Here is a 20,799-nt window from a genome sequence, read left to right on the forward strand (position 1 = left end):
AATATTTTTATATATCTTCAGAGGCAAGATAATCTCATGTGACTTTAGCTTTTCAATTAGCATGTGTGCAAACATCTGACAGAGTCCCGCACTTAGAAAGCAGGCACACATTACCATTTGCAAGTGGTTAGTTCAGTAAAATGGGCTTACGTTACCTGTGCTTAATTTCTGCTTTTAATGCAGAGTTCAAGCATGACATTTTCCCGATTTTTGTCTCTGTGACCCAGGTATTATTCTAAAGCAATGGCTTAGAGGTCCAGAATGTAAAAGGAGACCTTTTAAGAGTACAGGCATGCCTCACAAGGCAGATGACATGGAGGCAATAATGAGTACAAAGCCACACTAAGGCAGTGACTACTCATCAAACCTCCTGCTACATAGGAAGCAGCAGCCATGGCTGGATTGAAAAGGCTGCAGACGAGTCTGCAAGGGATCACTGGTCTCCAGCACTATTTAAAGAAAAGGCAGAAAGCAAACACTAGAATGAGAATCATTCATATGAACCAGGCACCTTACACAACTCTTACTTCCTCTATCTTTAGTACTAATTTAAGCTACATAATTTGAAGTGTAATTATACTTCTGTACCGCACAATGAATTTTTGAATACATTAATTTAAATACAGTGAGGCCTAAGGTGGAACGGAAATATATTGCAAAGCTGAAAGATTTGTAGGAAATACCACTGAAGTGCTAAAGCTGCTTTCAATAGGAATGGCAGGGTAGAAGTTGTTAGGTACCATGCCCAGTTAGGGACAGCAGGCACAAGAGAGAGGACAGAAGAGCCAGAGTCACTGTTTTTCATTGTGACATTACAAGAAACCTTAGCTCTTGGTCAAATGCAGTTTAAGCTGCTGGAGCCCTAAGTTGTATTTTTGAAGCTGTTTAATTATTGAATTAATCAAACTGCAGACTTTGTTCAGTTCCCAGGAGGACACACCACATTGTCAACAATAAAGACAGTCCAGGATTTCTCCAGTGTCAGCAAACAAATTGAGGCTTGAATAAATGAGTCCTTGCTCCAGCATTGTAGGCAGCTTTTCTTGTACCATAATATGTTCCAGGATTAAAATATGCCACAAAATTTCACAGCATTCAATTGGGTGTGTTCAAGCACGAAACCTTCTTGGGAAGCACTTCTCCTGAGCTGAACAGTTAGAAACCCCTTCATTCTGACTCCCATAACTAACTATTCACTGTGCTTCTGTCTGCTTAGAGTCAGGCAGATATTTGAAATATCCTCAATGGATGTAACAAAAACTGCAGTGCTGTGCAGCGTTTTAATAAAGAATAAAAATAAAGTAAATCTAGTGCTCTTAGTCCAAGAGTTAATAAGGCATCACCAGTAGCAATATCAATAACATCCATCTCAATAACACCTCCCAAGAAAATGGGTCAGATTTTGTGATTTCTAAGAGCTGCCTCTCTCACAGGAAGGTTGCCAAGTTTCACCTTATCTTCACAAGGGGAAGGTATTGAGACTGCAAAGCCACTTGACTGGGACAGGCAACATCCACAATGAAATTGAACCAGATGTTTGCCTTTCCTGCAAGAAAAACATGCCACATTTTTCTTTACATGTCGGAAAATCTTTGAGCCTTGCAGCTCAGGTGAAATGCTTAAGATCTATTATAGATAGCATTGATTAGATAGAAAGAAGGGCCTGAGGCCAATTCTGCTTCAATAGGTTTGTTTCAGATCAGATATCCAGTTTTGTACAAATCAGTCCAAGAAATGTCACTGCCATATCACTTAGCATGTCTGATCAATGTTTTGATACCTCAGCTTCTAATTTAGCTTGTAATAGTATCTCAAGCAAAAAAAAGCAAGGCACTTTCTACAAATAGGAAAGTCAAATACTGCAGACAAAACACATTGCACATTTGCATCACTTGCAACAAAAGTCCTGCTATCTGTGTTGATGTTTTTCCTGAGCCCAGCACGTAAGTAGCAGTGCCCAAGTGTGTGGCATTTTCCTGCTGCATTAAAAGCAGGCAAGGAATAACAGTCAGTGAAGAATTTTAGTGCATGATCAGTGTACCTCATTTGACCTCCATCATTACCATACAAATTTGTTGTGTTGTTATTCATAGAATTCCTAGCTCATAGTAAGTATTTCACTGCTTACTTTTCCCATTTTCTGCATCTAAATCAAGCTGCCTCTGTATTCCAGGAATCCATTCAATTTTCCAGAAGCAATGCTCATTTAATTGGGTACAGCCTCGGAGCTCATGTTTCAGGATTTGCTGGAAGTTATATCAGTGGTACGAACAAGATTGGAAGAATTACAGGTAGAAGACTTACAACCTTAATAAATGTAACAGCCAACTGTTTTAAGTTCCATCGATGCTTGACATATCAGTGTCAGATCAATATTAGGCTGTTGAATAGCAATATTTGCCACAGTTTAGAAGTTTCAGAAAATTTAATGAAAACACTTTTAAAAATGAAACATCATAGTATTTCTAGCTCTGATCTTTCTTACCTCAGCCCACATTATGACATAAAGGATATACAAATGTGCGGACTACAAATCATAAACCAAAGATTCAAGTTGCTTTAATTTATCTTGCATCCATTCCCAGTAACACCTTAAGTAAATGTTAGCCACTAACCTTGTATCTTGGTCACTGTCTGACCCAAAGCCATTCAAATACACGGTTCATTGTTAGCAACTTATTTTAAGAAGAAAATTATATGAAGGAAATTGTCTAACTCTGCTTGAACTTTCAATTGTGGTACATAGCTCACTCATACAGTGAATTAAAGTCATTTGTCGTGGCAAAAACTGTAGCCCTGGATTACATTTTACAAGAAGCATATAATCAGAGTATCCCTAAGAGATGCTTAAAGGAAACAAAGTTAACCATAACACTTGACTGTTTTCACTAGTGGCATTTTGAACCTTTTGTAATGTTTTGTAACTGTACTAATGATGAGTGTAGAGAAAATTTATTTATATGGCTATTGATACAACGTACACAGTACTGTATCCAATACACAGTGACAGCTCAAAAAAAACCCCAACAACCACCAAACCCAAACCAGAAGTGCATTTTACGCAAGACCTATATCAGCTATGTAAGTTATCAGAGAAAACAGTTTAATCTGATTTGGGAGTGAGGGAAATATGCATGGCTATAGTTTGAAGTCCCAATTCTGATATTGGATTCATTGCCACATACCATAGCCCCTTATATAATCAGCTCTAGTGACAGTGCCTGCTTGCCAAGAAGCTGATTTTATACAACGTGTTGTGGTATTACACCTGAGTTGTACACTGAATGACTTTAGTTCATCAATGCTGCTTGTTCAACCTGTATTAGTACAAACATCGATAATGATTAACTAAAAAACATTAAAATGCGTTATTTATTGTAACAGCTATATGCATTCTTCAGCAAAAATTATTCAGACTTGTAACAACAAGCTCTAAAAATTCATAGTGATAAAAGCTATTTAAAAATCAAAGGAATATATGCTTTCAGGGTGACATCCCTACTTCTAGCCTCTGTTATTAGTCTTGTCCAGTTACATCTATGCAACTGCATTAGTCCATAGTACCAACTGAAGAATCTCAAACTTAGAAGCTTGTCCTCAAAACTGAAAGCAAATTTAAACTATGCAGGCAGTCCTTTACTATAAGTAAGTTCCCAACCAAAAAGAGCACTATAGAAAAATATGTAGCAAACTAAAAATCAGCAAGACTTCCTACATGGAATATTATTTTTCTGAATAGCATAAAAATTTGCCTTGAAGAACTTTAAATTTGAAAAATTATTATAAACAACATCTAGCAGTCATATAGATCTTTCAAGCAACACATGAAGCTTTATAAAGTTTCAGGTCCCAAATGTGGGCTAAAAGTCAGCCCTGCTGTGGGACTGGTGTCTTCAAAAGGGCCTCTGAAATGCATGACCTCTAGAGTACGAAAGAACAAAATTAAGTAAACATCCCTCAAGTGACAAAGCAGTAGTGAGCATGGTTTGTCTATAACAAACACATCTATCTCTGGGCCTGTGTCCTTGTGCATGTAGCAGTTACTGTTTATTACAGTGCCTGTGTTTACTTTACCTTTGGTGTAACCAGGTACCCTCTGCAGGACAAATGTTCCTAGTGTTATTTCTATCAGTGAAAGACCTTGTAAAGTACCAGTGCTGCCTGTTTTAAAATATTTATCACAGACTTTTCTCATAACAGTAAAAGAACAGCCCATCTGCACTATATCACAATCAGATTATTTGCATTTATTCCAGGCCTTGACCCTGCTGGTCCCTTGTTTGAAGGAATGTCACCAACAGACCGGTTATCTCCAGATGATGCAAACTTTGTAGACGCAATTCATACATTCACTAAACAGCACATGGGTCTCAGTGTTGGCATCAAACAGCCCGTGGCTCATTTCGACTTTTATCCCAATGGAGGCACCTTTCAGCCTGGCTGTCACATCATGCACGTGTATAACCACATCGCACAATATGGAATCACTGGTAAGAACCAATGGCACAAAATGGGAAGCAGCATTGCAACTGCACTGACAGTATCTCTGGGAAACTTTACATATCTCTATGGTCTTAAACCATATCTAACAGAGTATTATCTCCCATTATATGCAATGAAAATCCTTTTCTAGAAATTGGTTATCTGATTTTTACATGTATTGAGTTCAAACTGTTCTTACTGACTCCAGTAAGGAATTTGGCTGCCTAGCACTTCTGAAAACAACACCAGGAGCATCCTGCTGTCAAGCACTTCTGAATAACTTCAAAGGTATTTGTTTTAGCAGCAGAGGAAATGAGAAAATTTATTCTAATTAAGCCAGATTTATCTAGTGTGCAACTAATTATTTCAAATAAAATCAAACACAGGGCTGCACTACTCACCTCTCCCTCTGCGGTGTAGATGATGCACTCTCTAGGACCTGACTGCCAGTGTTCCAGGCTAGGTTTTGTATATAGAAGCTTATTTCCAATGTACCTAAACATCAACATATAGAGAAACTAATGCAACACACTGAAGAAAAATAAGGTACTGATACACAGTGACAACCAGAACTGTTCACTGAAAACCCCCAAGAGTTCTATTCACCCAGCACACTACACTGCAAAAATATTTCTCAGCTATCATCACACTACCTAAAATAGGTCTTACTTATTAACAGATAATTCATGACAAATGTGAAACCAAGCTTCAGCCAGAAAGCTTATCAGTGAAGGCATATGAAAACAGCCTATCTTGATATATATCAATTACACAGAAGAAAATAACTTTGATGACACTTAAGAAAATGATACTTGTAAAAGCAGATCTATGTCTTTAATAATTTTTAATGTATTTAAAGCATATTTTGCTCCTTTTTCCCCAATAGTAGCTGCAAGCAAAATTCAACATTAGGGACAAAATATGACATTACCACATAAGCATCCAAGAGACAACAGTGTTCAACCACTCAGAACGACAATGATGTCTTTGATGTGGCATGATCTGAAAGACTGCATATAGTCTCATATCGTATTCCATATTGACCAGAACAGCCAGAACAATGAAATCAAGGTTCATACTTAACAGTCTTATGCAGTCAGGCTAGAGCACTTTAAGTACCAAATTATTCAATTTTATTACCATATGGATTCAGCCAAACTATTTTTGGATGATCCTGAAAGTAAAGTCGCTACAATGTATGACTTCTGAGGCAAAGTCAGGATGTTTTAGTAGTAAAAGGGTTGGGGGGAAAACAATAACATTTGTTTATAGCTGGTTCCTGTAACCCTCTGCAGCTGAAATGGTAAAGAGGAAAACGAGCATGCAAAATTGTGTTGTTCGCATTTTTTCAGGCATCACTCAAACTGTGAAATGTGCCCACGAGAGGTCAGTTCATTTGTTCATCGACTCTCTGCTTCACAATGATAAGCAAAGCACAGCATACTGGTGCAACGACATCAACACTTTTGAAAAAGGAATGTGCCTCAGCTGTAGAAAGAACCGCTGCAACACACTGGGCTACAACATCAGAGAGGAAAGGCTACCAAAAAGCAGACGACTCTTTTTGAAAACAAGAGCACATATGCCTTTCAAAGGTTTGTGGAAATACATGTTACAGTCTCCAGACTGATCACAAAATGTGAGAATGAGCCTAAGCTTTGCGATCCTGTTTACTCATTTATTAAACCTCATAAAACCTACTGGAATAACCAATTTGCTGAGACAACTGAGCATCCCGGTAGGCCATCTTGATGCCCTTTCATCAAGATCCTGACTCCTAATGTTTGCGTGGGGAAGCGTGTGCTGCACGCTCGCCATGGGCCTCCGAGCTGCTCAGAGACCTCTCCTGCAACCGGCCTGTGCGAGTTTGTTAGAACACATGCAGGCACACAGCCAAGCCAAAAAAGCAGCATAATTGCTCTGGGAAGCCTGTAAAACCTCCTGTTCCAAGTTTGCCCAACTGTTATCTGCAATTAGTCTACAAGATGACATATAAATTATTACTTCTCAAAGAATGGATAGACAACAGAATAGCATGGACTTCTACAGGGCAGAACAGTAGTACTAAAAGTGACTGGTACTCTAGCTTTATCTCCATTAAATTACTTTATAGAGAGCACAAAGTAACAATTTTATAAGCTCGGAGAGACAACTGATGTGGTTTCTTGCACGTTTTACCAGAGAGAGGAGAAGCAATCTGACAGGGAAACCGGGCCTGTCTACATTACAAAACAGCCTGGGCCAGGCTGTAGGCTGTCAGAGCATCCATGAGGAGACTGCTGCTCTTGAGCAGACATTTACCTGCCAGTGGAAAGATTTACCTACATTTTAAAGCCAGAACAAGCAGGATTGCCTGGGACAAATTGCAGGAACACACTTCTTACAAAGATTTCTGGCCCCCTCAGCACATGGTGCCTGCTGTGCCACAGCCAGCCCTCTCCTCAGCACTGAGGCAGCGCCAGGCCCTGCCTGCCCCGGGCTCCCCACCACAGCCCCAGGCCATGGAGTCCCTCACCAGCTCACCCTGCCACCAGGGTGGCCCGTTTGGCCTAGCAGCGCCAGAAAGGGGGTGCCTCCCTCCTCTTGGAGGGGGTCAGCCCGCTTGTCCCCCAACCCAGACATTGGGGTTGGGGAAGCACTTTGAAATGTCAGCAGTGCACCCATGGACACTCAAGGCTTTTCAGTGCTGAGGTGAAATTTTTAAAAAACACTGCTTGCATTACAAATCTTGTTTTCCTACAGTGTCCAGTACTCAACTGCAATATCATAGGTTTAAAAAAAAATAAAAAATTCAGGTACTTTAAAAATAATTTTGGAAGTCTTCCAGTAGCTGTGAAGCACACAGTGATGACTCCAGAGGAGGCTGCTCAGCCCTGACTGATACTCAGAGCAGCCAAATCTCCTGGATCTCTTATTACACTTTCTAAAATGCCCCAGGAAGCTACTTGAAGTAGATTTAAAAATTCAAGAGGCTATGTCTAGTTCCTGATGCAATTTCACTGCAATACAGTCAGGTCACTGTCCAAATCAGGAAGCAAATTGCTCTGAGGATGCTCTGCCCACGACCAGCACACCTGGGCACAGAAACGTGATCCCAGTGTTGCGTTCCTCTCTGGACATGGAGGTAGTTCCAGCTTGTGGTAAAATATCTGTGTCTTATTGCTTTTGATTTCAATTTGAAACGTTGCATTTTCATGCTTGGATCCGGTCATTGGTGCATATGCAGATATCAGTGCCCTAGACAACGGTTTCCTTTCACAAAAGTTCCCAAACAAGGCGGCAACTGTGGGAGGGCACGTACAAAGTCATCTTTGTAACGGTCTTAAAAAAATGTTTGACGATCATGTGAGAAGCCCAAAGAGAAGAAATTTGAGAAACTCAGCATTACGCTTCACAATCCACTGTGTCTTCATGAAATCTGACATTTCATTTTTCAAGCTAATGGCATTATATTCTCAGGTATACATCAATCCAGTTCAAACAAAATACAGTTGTTACAAAGTTAACATTTATAATAAAGCTGTAACGGGACGCTGAGTCAGAGTTTTTATATGAATATGCTCACCTTTTTCCTTAAAGTGAGCATCAGAACCACATCAGAACATACACTAGAACATTTTTTACATGGAGAAAAAACTCTGAGAAAGACAGGTTAGTAATAAAAGTGATCTGTAAACAAGCCTCTCTGCCTACTTAGTCCTCACCAGGTTTCCAGCAAAGAATCAGTCATTTTGTTTTCTACTGAGTGACACCATTTCAAAAGAAAATACACTGTTCACTAACATATAATAACTACCAAACAACAAAAAGATACAGCTCTTCTAGCAAATATCTTCCATTGCAAACACTCAGAACTGCACCACCACCACCACAAAAATCTATCTGTGCACATACATCCAAAGATGACTCCCTTTGCAGTACGGTGGAGCCATTCTCAGCTGTAGTGAAGCCTGAAGTGGGTAAGGAGAGGAAATGAGAAAAGAGCATCTTTCTACTCAAAAACTAGTGTGCAATAATGTTTACCAGAAGAGTTTCCCATGTGTAACTTGACCACATTGCAAAGATTAAAGCAAACCTCCTAATTCTTCCAAATACTCTGTGGTCTTTGTTAATAGAAATTACTTAGGGTTTTCTTAATTAACACCCAAATCTATCAGTTTTGTCAAGATGGTGGCTGGTGGAATCATCAGACAGAAGAGTTTGGGACATTCAAATCTAGCTGACAATATCTGTGCACATGGCCTCTAACTGTATGTTGTTTCTAGGTTTTTTTGCATAACTTTCTAAAGGTCAACCTGATCATAATCAGTACACTGATGATTTCTCAGGCATTCTTCATTCTGATAATATTCTGTTCAAAGAAGTTCCTAAACACTGTTCTAGAAACCCACCAAACCTCGAGGTATTAATGACATCTTTCTTATAGTAATGTGCTTGACAAAGTCCCATTGTTAACAGATGCATGTTAAGCACAATGTATCATTATGCGGTCAAGGAAAGTTTGTGAGTCATCTCTTTTGCACAGCAATTTTCTAGCTCAGAGAAAAAGCCTGAGTACATTGTATAAGGTCTTCAGTCTGTATCACACATCTCTGGCCATGTCCAGTCATAAGGATTTGTCTGGTGATTAGATAGAGGGCTTGCCAGAAATTCTAACAAGTAAACTTCAGAAAAGCCAAAATATTCCCCATGGAAGAATGTTTTATCCTACAAAGGGAACTCAGTTCAAGTTAACTTTTTTCTCCATCTTTTTAAGTAGAGCAATAGGGCTCCATATCCTAAAGGATTACACAGCACAGCAACAACCAGAAAACAAACAAACAAACAACAAGGGATGGTGTTTTAATTGCAACAAATTTGTTTAAAAAATAAAATAGAATATCAATCATGCTCCTGCTCTGAGAGGCAACATTTTTTTTGCCTGAGAAATCTATTGCTTCTTCGACCATTTTGTCACTTTGCAAATTCTTCCTTTCTGCAGTCTACCACTATCAGTTCAAGATCCACTTCATCAATGAAATCCAAGGCAAGCAGATAGACCCAACTTTTACCATCTCTCTGACAGGGAGTAAGGAGGATGCTAAAAACCTGCCCATCACAGTGTGAGTATTGATATTATGTGCCGAGTGAGAAACAAGGTGTCAATTTATAATACCTTATCGTATACTTAGTTGTGCTATGAGTGAAATGGTTTAGCACGGCTACGTGAAGATGAACTGGAACTAGTCCCCTCTTCACCCATAGTCCCTAAAAGTCAAACTTTTACAATGTTTATACCATTTTTGCATGAAAAATCTCTGTAAAACAAACTGTGTAATCTTGGAAGTTTCCCTGAACATTAAGTATCCTGTCCACTTATGTTTAGCTCAGGCCATGGTTAATCCAGGGAAGGTCTAATCAATTATAACACAAATAAATAAGCAGCTCTAATTAAGGTGAAGATGATGGACATCTCATGATGGACACTCCCGGCATTAACAAAAGCAAAGGCAAGAGTGTGGGTCAGTCTTTGCTTTAAGCAGACAAAAGATGTCACATACATACTATTATAGGACACCTTTTGCTGTCAGAAACCACTACAGCTTCACCAGCTGTTGAAGCTTCTCCCACTTCTGCTTCTTTTCTAGCATGTTGTCATTTTTCACCACTTTTTGCACCTGAAGGGAAGTATAGCTGAGACAGTAATGTTGTCCCTTGAAGAAGGACACAGAAGCATAGTTCTGTCTTTGGTTTTAAAGAGATGAGAAACTAATTGTTTTTCACTTTAATCCATAATAATTAAGGCAACATTATTCTGGTTTTGTTTTCTTTAGAGTTGAAGGTATTAATGGGAATAAAACCTACTCTTTTCTCATCACCCTGGACACTGATATTGGTGACCTAATAATGATCAAGTTAAAATGGGAAGCAACTGCTGTTTGGGAAAATATCTGGGACACAGTTCAAACCATAATACCATGGACAAAAGGCACTCGTCGACCAGGACTTATAGTGAAGACAATAAGAGTGAAGGCAGGGGAAACACAGCAAAAGTAAGTGTAATGAAAATACTTTTTCTGTAATAACCCCACAGATGTTTGGTACACAGGTTATCCTAGTTCAAATACAAGCATCTGTGTCGCAGCACTCACACCAATGGGGAATTTATCCATGTAGAACTTCCGGCGTTCCCCCTTCCCCCTCAGATCAGACTGCATGATTTTTAAGTGACAAAGAATTCCTTGTTCTCAGGTCAGAAATGACTAGTGGGAAATGTTCTGACTCACCAGTGCTGCTAATCTGAGTTCAAGGCACAATAGCCTCCGGTGACAATTTTGTTGATGCTTGGAATAGAGGACAGAGAAGGAGTTAACACACAGATGCAAGGAAGAATTTTGACAAGTTCTGCTGTGCAATTTTTTCTACACAGTTAATGACAATAACTGATGACAATTTCTTATGCATTTTTAGAATGTGATTATCTCACTCCATAGGGACCATATGAAATTTCAAAGAAACAAGACAGTATGTAAGATAAAGGTTGACTCGAGCATTAACGCCATGAAAAATTCAAACTCCTACTTACAAAAAACCATACCAAATCTTCATTATTTGACTTTCAATACCTACTTCACAGAGAAACTCAGCATCACCATTCTTGAAAGTCCTCATTAGACAGATCACATGCAGAACTGACAGTCATCTGACTATTCATTGAAGTTAAGGGTTTTATCATAAAATTCCCTTATTTTTTGTCTCATTCATTTAAGAGCCAGTCCAGCGTCTGATAGCTGATAACAGATTACTACACCATGCAGGCTGTCTAAGAGGTTTCTGGAGTGATAAACTGTGCAAGCAAAGTTTCAGTTACAGAGATTTTGAAACTTCTGTATTGAGCAAAGAGAATGTGAGCAGTCCTGGAAAACAAGAAGACTACCTATACTTCTACATACTACACTTTCACTGGTACTTGACAGTAATTTTTGCACACTGCTTGTGTTTTCTCTCTGTAGTATGAATTCAGTGAAGTGAATTTTGTCAGCTGAACTCTGAAATAGCATCAGAGAGTAGTTTTCTGGAGAAAAAAAATTCTGAGTGCAAACTGAACTTGGGTTTTTGTTGCTGTCGTTTGTGGAGTTTTTTTGTTTGTTTTGGGGTGGGGTGGGTGTGTGTTTTTTTCTCTTTCCTCTACTGATTGCGTCAAAACTGAATCACCACGTCTGAGTGGCCTTGCTCTCTACATACAGCAATGCTAATAAAACTTTCGAAAGTGCTTATTCACACAGAGAAATTTCAGCCAAAGAACAGAATAACAAAACTTGTAATGATTTCCACTGCTTTAATCCTTTGAGAAATTTTAGCTGAGCAGTTTAATTAAGGTTAATGAGAAAAACATGTCTTACTTTGGAACTGTGGTTCAGTCTTAGGAGGTGATTTTTCCTTGGTATAGTCTCTTTCTTACCAGCACCAGTTATAACTACTGCAGACTTTCTGTGGAAAGATACTTACTGGCAGAGCTGCATCTCCTTGATACTGACACAAAAGACAAATTAGACAATTTAAGGGGACATTTTCTTAATACAATCTGTGTGTGCTGTGGCACTGAGGAGTGATCACATTTTTTTGGATTTTGTTGCCCTGAAAATATATTCTGTCGGTATTTTCCTCTCCTAACCCCGCACTTGGCACATGCCCCACCATTAAAAAAAATCCAATAACTTCTCTTGCTGTTTTAAAATCAATGATCCCAAATCAGTACTGACCTGGCTGGCAAAGGAAATGAAAGTATAGTTTCCACTGCAAGTTAGTGCACTTTGTTTAAATACAGATTTTTGTAACTGGAGATAAAAGTATGAAGGCTGTGAAAGGATTATGTCAGGTATATTCATTTTCTAACCAGAAAGTTCCTGTTGAATACAGGTGTGTCAATAACCTGGCACAAGCCACCTACTACTGATGTACTACTAAAGAAATCCTAGGAAATGGGTAACTGAGGTGGGTAGCTGTTACACTATCAAAAAATGATGCTGGTATCTCCAGGTACCTAAATGCTCCTTAAAAGTTTTTTGGCTGCAAGCAGAAGTGGGAGTTTGTGTCAAGATTTTAATGGACACCAATTACATGCTGGGTTTTTCTCTCTGGAATCTGGGCTTGTCATGGGAATGGAAATGACCTGTTACTGTTGAAATACTGTATTAACGCCTGAGAGGGAAATTAAAGATTATGAGGTGATTCTAAAAGTAGGATTCTCAAGGAAAAGTATTTTCTTTGAAGAAAAAAGAGTGTGTAGATTTTGGCCTTCTTGGAAAGACTAAATATGGATGTTGGCAACTTTGGAAATTCAGTATTAAAAAAAGGTAGTAAACAGAAGATGAGTTTTAAGTTGTCTTGAGCTTGCTTGAGCATTCAGAAAAACTGTTGACAGTACTTTATCTCCATGTACCTTCTCCTTACAATGTTTGTGGTATTTATACACATGATAAATTTTCCTTTGTTAGATTATCTAATGATGGACACTTAGACACAACAGCATAAACTTAATAAGCAGTTAATAAACAGACTACTGAGCAATAAAATACCAGATTCCAACATATTTGAGTTCCAAATATGAAAAACATTTCTACAGCATCTGTAGTTGCTGATGTTGTTAGCATCCTACAAAACTGATTTTCAGCAACCTCACAACTAACTACTAGTAGTCCGGCTGAGTACTAGCAGGCCAACTAGTGCAATCCTCAGAGTAAGAGCTGAAACAACGACAACAGCCACTGAGAACACAAAGACCAACTCCCTGTGAGGGAATGCTCTGTGATAGCAGGAAGAGAAGGAGGCGTAATGCACTAGTACCCAGGAGGTGCACACCCCTGTTACTCTGTACCTGTTAATATCTGATCTCTTGCTTCACAAGCCAATAAAAACAATCAGAAACCTCACCATAAAAAGACACAAAAAAGTCAGATCCAGCTTATCTAGAGAGCGCACTTTGACAGAAATAGTAGCCCTAAAAAGCAACATTATGCTTACATGCTGTGTTTTTTTTTCCAGAATGACATTTTGTTCTCAAAGCATCGACAACCTTCACCTTCATCCAGCCCAAGAGAAAACATTTGTGAGGTGTGAAGATCGCTTTCAGAGACAAACCAGCAAGTGAGCAAGAACACAAAACAACTACTCACCGAAACACCTACCAAATAATATACAGCTAGTGAAATGTTTTAAAAATACACAGCTACACTAAATTTAAATATCCTGATTGTTTCACAGGTGGTGAAGAAAATACATTAAAAAAATTTAGATTTTGTGATGCAATGGTAAGCTGAAATATGTGCTTTGTTCATCTATGAATCTACCCCCAAATTGATCAATGAGCAGTTTCATCAACAGCAACTGTCAATTTTAAATTGCTGCTCACTAAAAATGAAAAAGATTAGTATTTGCAAGAATTATGGCCATAAGCCTTTGAAAAATGTAATTTTGTTGGATTTAAGGGAAAAAAGGAGCCTTGTTTCCCATTAAATACTTTGAAACATTAGTAGCGACTACTACCAGTTAAACCTTTCCTAATTATTTCCTAATGAAGTGGGAGTTAAATAACCAGTAGAAGATTCCCCAAATAGGTAACATTGTTAACAAAGAGTTTGAAGTTTTTACTCTAACATTCAAAAACCAAAAAGCATCTCAACATACAGAATGCTTGAACTATCTGAATAACCACATAACAAGCCAAATAATGACATCACCTAAAAATGCCCTACTAAACTTTGTCCTATTGGAAAATGCTTTGCTGATTAACTACTTTAAAGTACTGATTTAAATTACTAGAAATCTAATTATTTTAATAATGCTTAGTATACTACATGCAGTTCTAGCACAACTAAGTTCAGATAACTTCTCCATTAAAATCGTATTTACCTGCTCAATTAAGGCCTGAGATTTTTAGATTTTTAAATCACTATATAGCAGATCTTAGCATGATTTGAAACCGCACGAATAAATGGAACTGCTAACTCTCAGACATCTTCAGTGCATATAAACAAACATAAATTCAAACATATGAAGTTCTCTTGTTTCCTATGTCAGAATATAAACTACATAAAGAAACATTATTGTCTAAGATTACTTTTATTTTATGGTTACTGCATACTGAAATAGAAATCAATATGTATGTCAGATTATTTCATTTGTCGATTCATAATGCTAAGCACAAGATTCATTAAAAATTACGTTTCTACAATTCTGTATTCTGAATGTCACTTGTTTTAAATGCTCTCTAAATGGAAAAAAAATGTGCAAGATAGTCCTAAGACCTGGAGTAAGCATATTTTGCATATCCAGATATTGCAGGGAATTTTCAATCAAAAAATACAGATGTTACCTGGATTAAAGTGAGATTCATTGAGAAAGCATGACAAATGAACAAGCTGAGCAGAAATGGCAAATCTGCAAGCAATGGACAGGGATCAAATATTGAAAGCAGTCAGCTTGCCAGCCATTCAGAATATTAACTTTTAAAAGCTGTTTTCAATAACTATCATTCCTTTAAACAAACCGGAATATTCAATGCAGAAACAGAAACACTGACTAAATATGAAGGGAACTAAAGCATACTTACTTTTCAAATGAGAAGGGCTGTCCTTCCTGAGGTATATATTTCAGAAGCTGATCTGATCTCTAAAATGGCCACTTGGAGTAGCATCTTGATTAGGAGAAATATTTATAGATTTAGATACAAACTCCATGTAAAAGAATCTTTAGATTTTCACTGAAAACTAAGGTTTGTGATTTTAAAGACTTTGTTCAATGAAACAAATTGTTTTTTCAAACATGAAAAGTATTTCCATCTTCTATGTCAAAATTTAACATTCAATATTTCCATGCTTCAAGTTGCTATCTCCATACGTAAACTTCATAACCATAATCATATTAAAGCTCTTTATATAAACACAGAACATAGTAAAAACACTCACCTAAATACAATAGCCAAGTGTCAAACCAGGAACACACACAGAGGAGGGAAATTTCAGTAATAAATACTCATGAAAGAGGTCAGCTCCAATATTTTTTAGATTTTTTAAACATTTGTAGTAGCTATAATCTACTGGAGAGAATCAATTGCTAGAGACCCAGTAACAGCATTTTTAGGGGCAGGAAGTTAAAAAGGACTGTGTCCTGAAGAAAGATAGACAAGAAACAAATGACAATGTGATCATTTTAGTTTTCCAAAGCACAATGAAACATAGAGACAGAGAGGAAAGCAGCGTGTGTGTAGCTGACTCAAATCATGAATCTCCCTAGACTGGGTCTAAAATTCAATTTCTGCTTCTGGAAAAAGCTAAAGATCTGCCACTTCTTATCTTTAGGGCTCCTTTTTTATAAAATACTTGTCTACTTACAGAAGAATCAAAATACTGTCACTGCAATTGCATCTACAACATTAGTTATCTCCAGCCTTCTCAGCTATGAACTTCCTAAGCTTCCTGAACCAAATCCTCCCCCCACTCTCAGAAAAGGATATTCAGAAGATACTGAAGGATGTCAGAGCAAGAGATAAAGACAAGAAAGAACTGGTTTGTGTTTCTTCTCCAGTGCAAAAACTACATTAGTGTTTTGCTATACCTGAAAAAAAGGAGCAACAGAGTGGATGAGACAGCTTTTAATGAGATTGTATGATGTAAAACATTATTTCAAGTCATGATTTTCCTGTAGCTAGACAATCTAACACACTTCAAAACATTTTAGACATTAAAACTGGCATTTCTTTCACATTACTATCACTTACTTGATAAGAAGGCCAACAAAGGGATCTAAACTTTAGGAGAAACAAGCTTGAAAGCATTAGTTCAGGAAAAGCGGGTAGAAAAAAGGACGGAGTGTCTACAATGTGCTGAAACTCAAGTAACAGGAAACTGCAGTTCGTGGACTTCTAAAGTTTCCAGGGAAAAAAACATTATCCAGTTCAACTGAAACAAGCTAGCATATCTTCAGATAAGACAATCCGAAAACTTAAAAAGTCAAACAGGAAAGTTAAAGGAACATTTGGTATTTGAACTCTTGCAGATATGAAGATATTATGACACCATTTTTCACAAATCATATGTCCAAATAAATCCTGTCCCTGTGTTTTGATAGTCATTACGCTAATTTCTGATATAAAAAGGAAATAAAGCCCAAATTGCAGCATACTCAGAGTCTTCCAACACCTGAACACCAGACTGAAGTCACACATACAAGCGCAGGTGCCTTGGAGGTGCCTCAGCCCGTGTGCATTGGCACGGCTCCTGCCTCCCCCCAAACCACCACAGAGCCCTCGAAAGCCACCAGGAACCCGCTCCTCTCTGAGCCAGCACAGCTCACAGCGATGGAATGACCTCTCTGTAACCATCAACCTCCAATATTCAGAAGTAAAATTCTCTTCTTTCCTTCTTTCTGTGTGTGTGTTTTTTTTTTTTTCCTGAAAGAAATATTGGAACATTAATTAAAGGGCAAACTATTTCATTGATTTACAGCCTGTATAGTATAAATACAGTTCCATAGCTTAAGGAGAGTTTGATACCCTTCTCACATTCACACCATTCTGACCATACGTACTTCTACACCAGGCGTGAATGTATGCTATTAATGACTAAAACATTAAGAAATACAAGATGAGCAAATGAATAGCTACAACTAGGGGTTATTAGGTCAAATGTTAGTTACCAAAGTTACAGCTCATTGTGTACTCATCTTTTTCCCCCCAAACACATTTTAAAATATATACAAAACTTGTATTTTAGAGGCTTAGATATTATTTCTACCCCTCTGGTTTGCATTCCTAGGCAGAAATTTAAACACAACCATCATCAAATCCATTAGGCACCTATGATGCTGATTTGCAGAAGGGCTCCACTCCCAACTGATATTAATATACCTTTTGCCCTGACAGTGCTATTTAGCTATAATCAGAAGCACTTCTATTAAAAATACAAGTCACTGGGAAAAACACCACCACCCAAACCCACCACCAACAAAATGCCAAACAAACCAAAACCCCACAACCCCAAACCCACAGCACAGGAAGGAACTCTGAATATGCTTTGATGGCTTCAAAGCGCACGCTGCTCAGCTCAGGAAGCAGATGTCCAAGCAGGACTTTCTCCACAAACAGCCCAAAGAATGAAAGAATAATTGGCAGGACTTCAGTGACAAGACTGCTTTAAAAAGCCAACTATACAACATACACAAAAACACCAAGACCCAGCCTAGCAGTTTTAAAACACCTTGCAAAGAGCACATTAGCTCCTTCTCAATGTCTAATCATCAGTTGTGCATTCAGAGTATTGCACGTTAATTCCAGTTAATTCCACTCTTCAAAAAATGTGTTTATTGCAGAAGAATTCTTTATCTGTGGTGCCAGGCTTGAACACCCCAGCAGTAACTAGTTTCCCTTTTGAAGACAAGAACAGAGAAAGCTTTATTCCTGTGATTGTACAAATAATTTAAAGGCAATTTCAGGGCTTTTTCTTAAGAAGGTTGCACAAAACCATTTACTCTTAAATTTAACTGCATAATATTGAGAGGTGCACTTCGATAATGTAAAGATAGTAGAATTACTTTTTTGGCATGACAGCCCCTTTCCAGTGAAAGCTAAAAATTAAGCAGAAGTATATCCTGTGTATTCCTTTTCGCCTTCAGGGTTCAAAAAGTAACTGGATCTGCAGAAGATGATTTCATCAAGTCTATTTATTAATGCATTTCAAGTTTCAAAAAAACCTTACATATCTTTGCACAATACTTTATTTTTTGCATTTTTAGTAAAAATTTCCAAAGTGAACAAAAAAGATACTGTATAAAACACAGTGGACATGAAATCGACAGTAGTATTCCTTTTCATTGTCTTGAACTTCCTTTCGGTTTTACCACATCTTGACTTGCAGTGGAGAGTTCAGTGCACATTTCTGTTTTCAGAAAACATTTAACTTAGACTTAAAATAAAATAGGGCAGCATTTATCTGCCAAAATCCTACCACAGGATAACATTACAGGCAAAAAATTTACATGTTCCAAAGTCTACCACACTCAAGAAGTTACTAAGAACTCTTGCTGAATAAAAGTCACCATTTTAGAAATGCAAACCCACTTCCAATCTTTGCACAGTCTTAAAACAAATGTATTTAAAATGACTTAAAAGCAACTACATACACTTCTACCTAGTTAAGATCATTTAGAATTATTTATAGAGTCTATCAGACTTGGGGTTTCATGTACAAAATTTGTCTCTAAACCATGTACAAAAAGCTGTATTTTGAAAAAGTTACCACATACTGTACAAGTTTACAAGGAAGAGATCTCATTATATTCTGTAATATTTTTGGCCTTGCTGGCTTGCGTCACATTATGAGAATGATTGTGTAAACCTTATACTCTTAAAAAACAAAACAAACAAAGGAAGCCTGTCCAACCCTTAGTAAATTTTCTCCTAAGCAAAGCCAGGAAAATTATAGCCATTTGCATCTCTAATTAGCTCGGTGCTTTTGGAAAACAAGCAATAAATATATCACAAGCTTAAACATTTTGTAATGCCCCCTTTCATCTCCTGCATAGCAATAAGCACCTTAAGACATCTTTTGTTTCCTCTTTCAAAAATGCCAATTATTACATTCGTAAGAAAAACTTCGGAATGGGACATCGTGCTGTTGGACTTCGCTGCTGTTATAAAACGTGGGGAAACTGGTAGTCCTAACTACAGTCTTAACTCTGGCACAGTAGCTGGGCAAATCACTCTACTTTAGTGGTTATCAATCAACAGTATCATGCTGAAAAGTTATTCAAATATCTGATAAATTAAAAAAGAATATAAAAAAACCTACAGCTTTTCTTTCTTTCCACATCCCTTAGACCACAAACTTAATTATCATACTGTAAGAATCTCTGAACAGCTCGAATAAACTGGTTGTAATTTTCAAAACAAGTTGGATAACGGGCAGAATTTTCTAATAAAGCATGGAAACATTTACTCTAATCCCTTGTTTAACTGAATAATCAGACAAATTAGAAATATTTATGCTGAGTTACAAGGAATGAGACACATATAAAATGCTTTTGAAACATTCTGGCATTTGCAAAGTTTGCAGAACACCTGTTATTTCTCCAAAAGACCATTCGATCTTGTATGCTGTGTCTTAGCAGCTGTTTGATAAAGATGAAATGAGTGCTTGAAACAACTCGGATCATGATAGAGAAGTTCGATTTGATTCGAAATTGCTGTGTAAAGCATCACAGGATCCTTGACCATCATCCTCTGTTATCCTGAGTATGTCAATTAAATGGTAATTTCTTCATTAATAGCGGAAAAGTTTTATAATACAAAGAAACATCCATATTGCAAATCTCTTGTTTACAATTGCACACAAGTACAGGTGTACGTTAGAAATACATGTCTGCATATAACAATGTATATACATTGACAAGTAATGTCTCCAATGCTGAGGTGGTCTAGCTTCCTGGCCTTGTCTGGCAGTTGAAAAATAGATATTTTTTTTTTCAATTTTTGAGTTAAAGTTTTACTACAGCCATATTTGCCTGCAAGTGAAGAAAATGCAGCAATGAAGAGCACAGAAGGGGGAAAGAATCATGATACTCTAAGGACTTTGTGCCACTAAATTAAAAATACGCAAGAAAAACACTTTTCTTCTTTTTGCGCTGGAAGATTCGCTCATTAAAAATGAGCTATTTCCACTTGTTTCGAGGGCATACAATGCTTTTTTTTTTTTTTCCTCTTCCATTTTTGACAGTTAGACTGGGGACAATGACTTATTAGGTTTTCTTTGGAGTGAGTTTTCCCATTGTAGGCACTAGGAAGAACCAAGGCAAAAAGCTGCAGTCAGCGTCTCATATGTCCCATCTGATAACTCTCTCGGGGCCTTTGCCGCTGTGGTGGCTGAGTGGTCTGTGGCGGTCTCCTCCTTTTTAAAGTGCCTGTTTCAAATAAAGGTACACATTATTAACATGAATAATGATTAAAAAATATTTCTAGAAAAGTTGCCCTGCCCATGCAAATGAAATATAGCTATTTTTCTGAAAGGTTTCAGATTTATACCTGCAAGCTTTTAAAAAGATGAGTATCTGCATGGAGTATTTACAGAGTACATTTTATTATCCAAACGGTAGTTCCTTAAACAGGCTGATCCTTATAAAATACAGCATGGAATAGGAAATAAAAGGAACTCTGACTTAGAAAAGGTCTTCAAAGCTTTATTTTGATTTGCATATTACGTTACAGGAAAATAAGGCAACAGTTACATTTTTATTAATTGTTTCACCGGCATGAATTCCATTCGCAGTTTCACAGTGCCAGACTAA

At 37.6% G+C, this 20,799-nt stretch overlaps 2 protein-coding genes across 7 annotated transcripts in view; one reads left to right on the forward strand and one right to left on the reverse strand.

Moving 5' to 3' along the window:
* The window catches only part of LIPC (lipase C, hepatic type), a 71,536-nt gene extending 56,841 nt beyond the window's left edge, over window positions 1-14,695 (forward strand). For all 6 annotated transcript variants that reach the window (XM_082061462.1, XM_082061463.1, XM_082061464.1 and 3 more), the window contains 6 exons: window positions 2,174-2,291; window positions 4,257-4,490; window positions 5,835-6,077; window positions 9,464-9,584; window positions 10,296-10,514; window positions 13,507-14,695. In XM_082061462.1, coding sequence (XP_081917588.1) covers window positions 2,174-2,291; window positions 4,257-4,490; window positions 5,835-6,077; window positions 9,464-9,584; window positions 10,296-10,514; window positions 13,507-13,612 — 1,041 coding nt within the window. In that variant the 3' untranslated portion in view covers window positions 13,613-14,695. The remainder of the gene's footprint in view (window positions 1-2,173; window positions 2,292-4,256; window positions 4,491-5,834; window positions 6,078-9,463; window positions 9,585-10,295; window positions 10,515-13,506) is intronic.
* Window positions 14,696-18,161: 3,466 nt separating this feature from the next.
* ADAM10 (ADAM metallopeptidase domain 10) overlaps window positions 18,162-20,799 on the reverse strand; it is a 45,571-nt gene continuing 42,933 nt past the window's right edge. The window contains exon 16 of the mRNA XM_082061060.1: window positions 18,162-20,415. Within this exon, the coding sequence (XP_081917186.1) occupies window positions 20,321-20,415 (95 nt within the window). The 3' untranslated portion in view covers window positions 18,162-20,320. The remainder of the gene's footprint in view (window positions 20,416-20,799) is intronic.

Source organism: Streptopelia decaocto (genome assembly GCF_964273445.1).
Source record: "Streptopelia decaocto genome assembly, chromosome: 9".
In the NCBI taxonomy this organism is placed as follows: Eukaryota; Metazoa; Chordata; class Aves; order Columbiformes; family Columbidae; genus Streptopelia; species Streptopelia decaocto.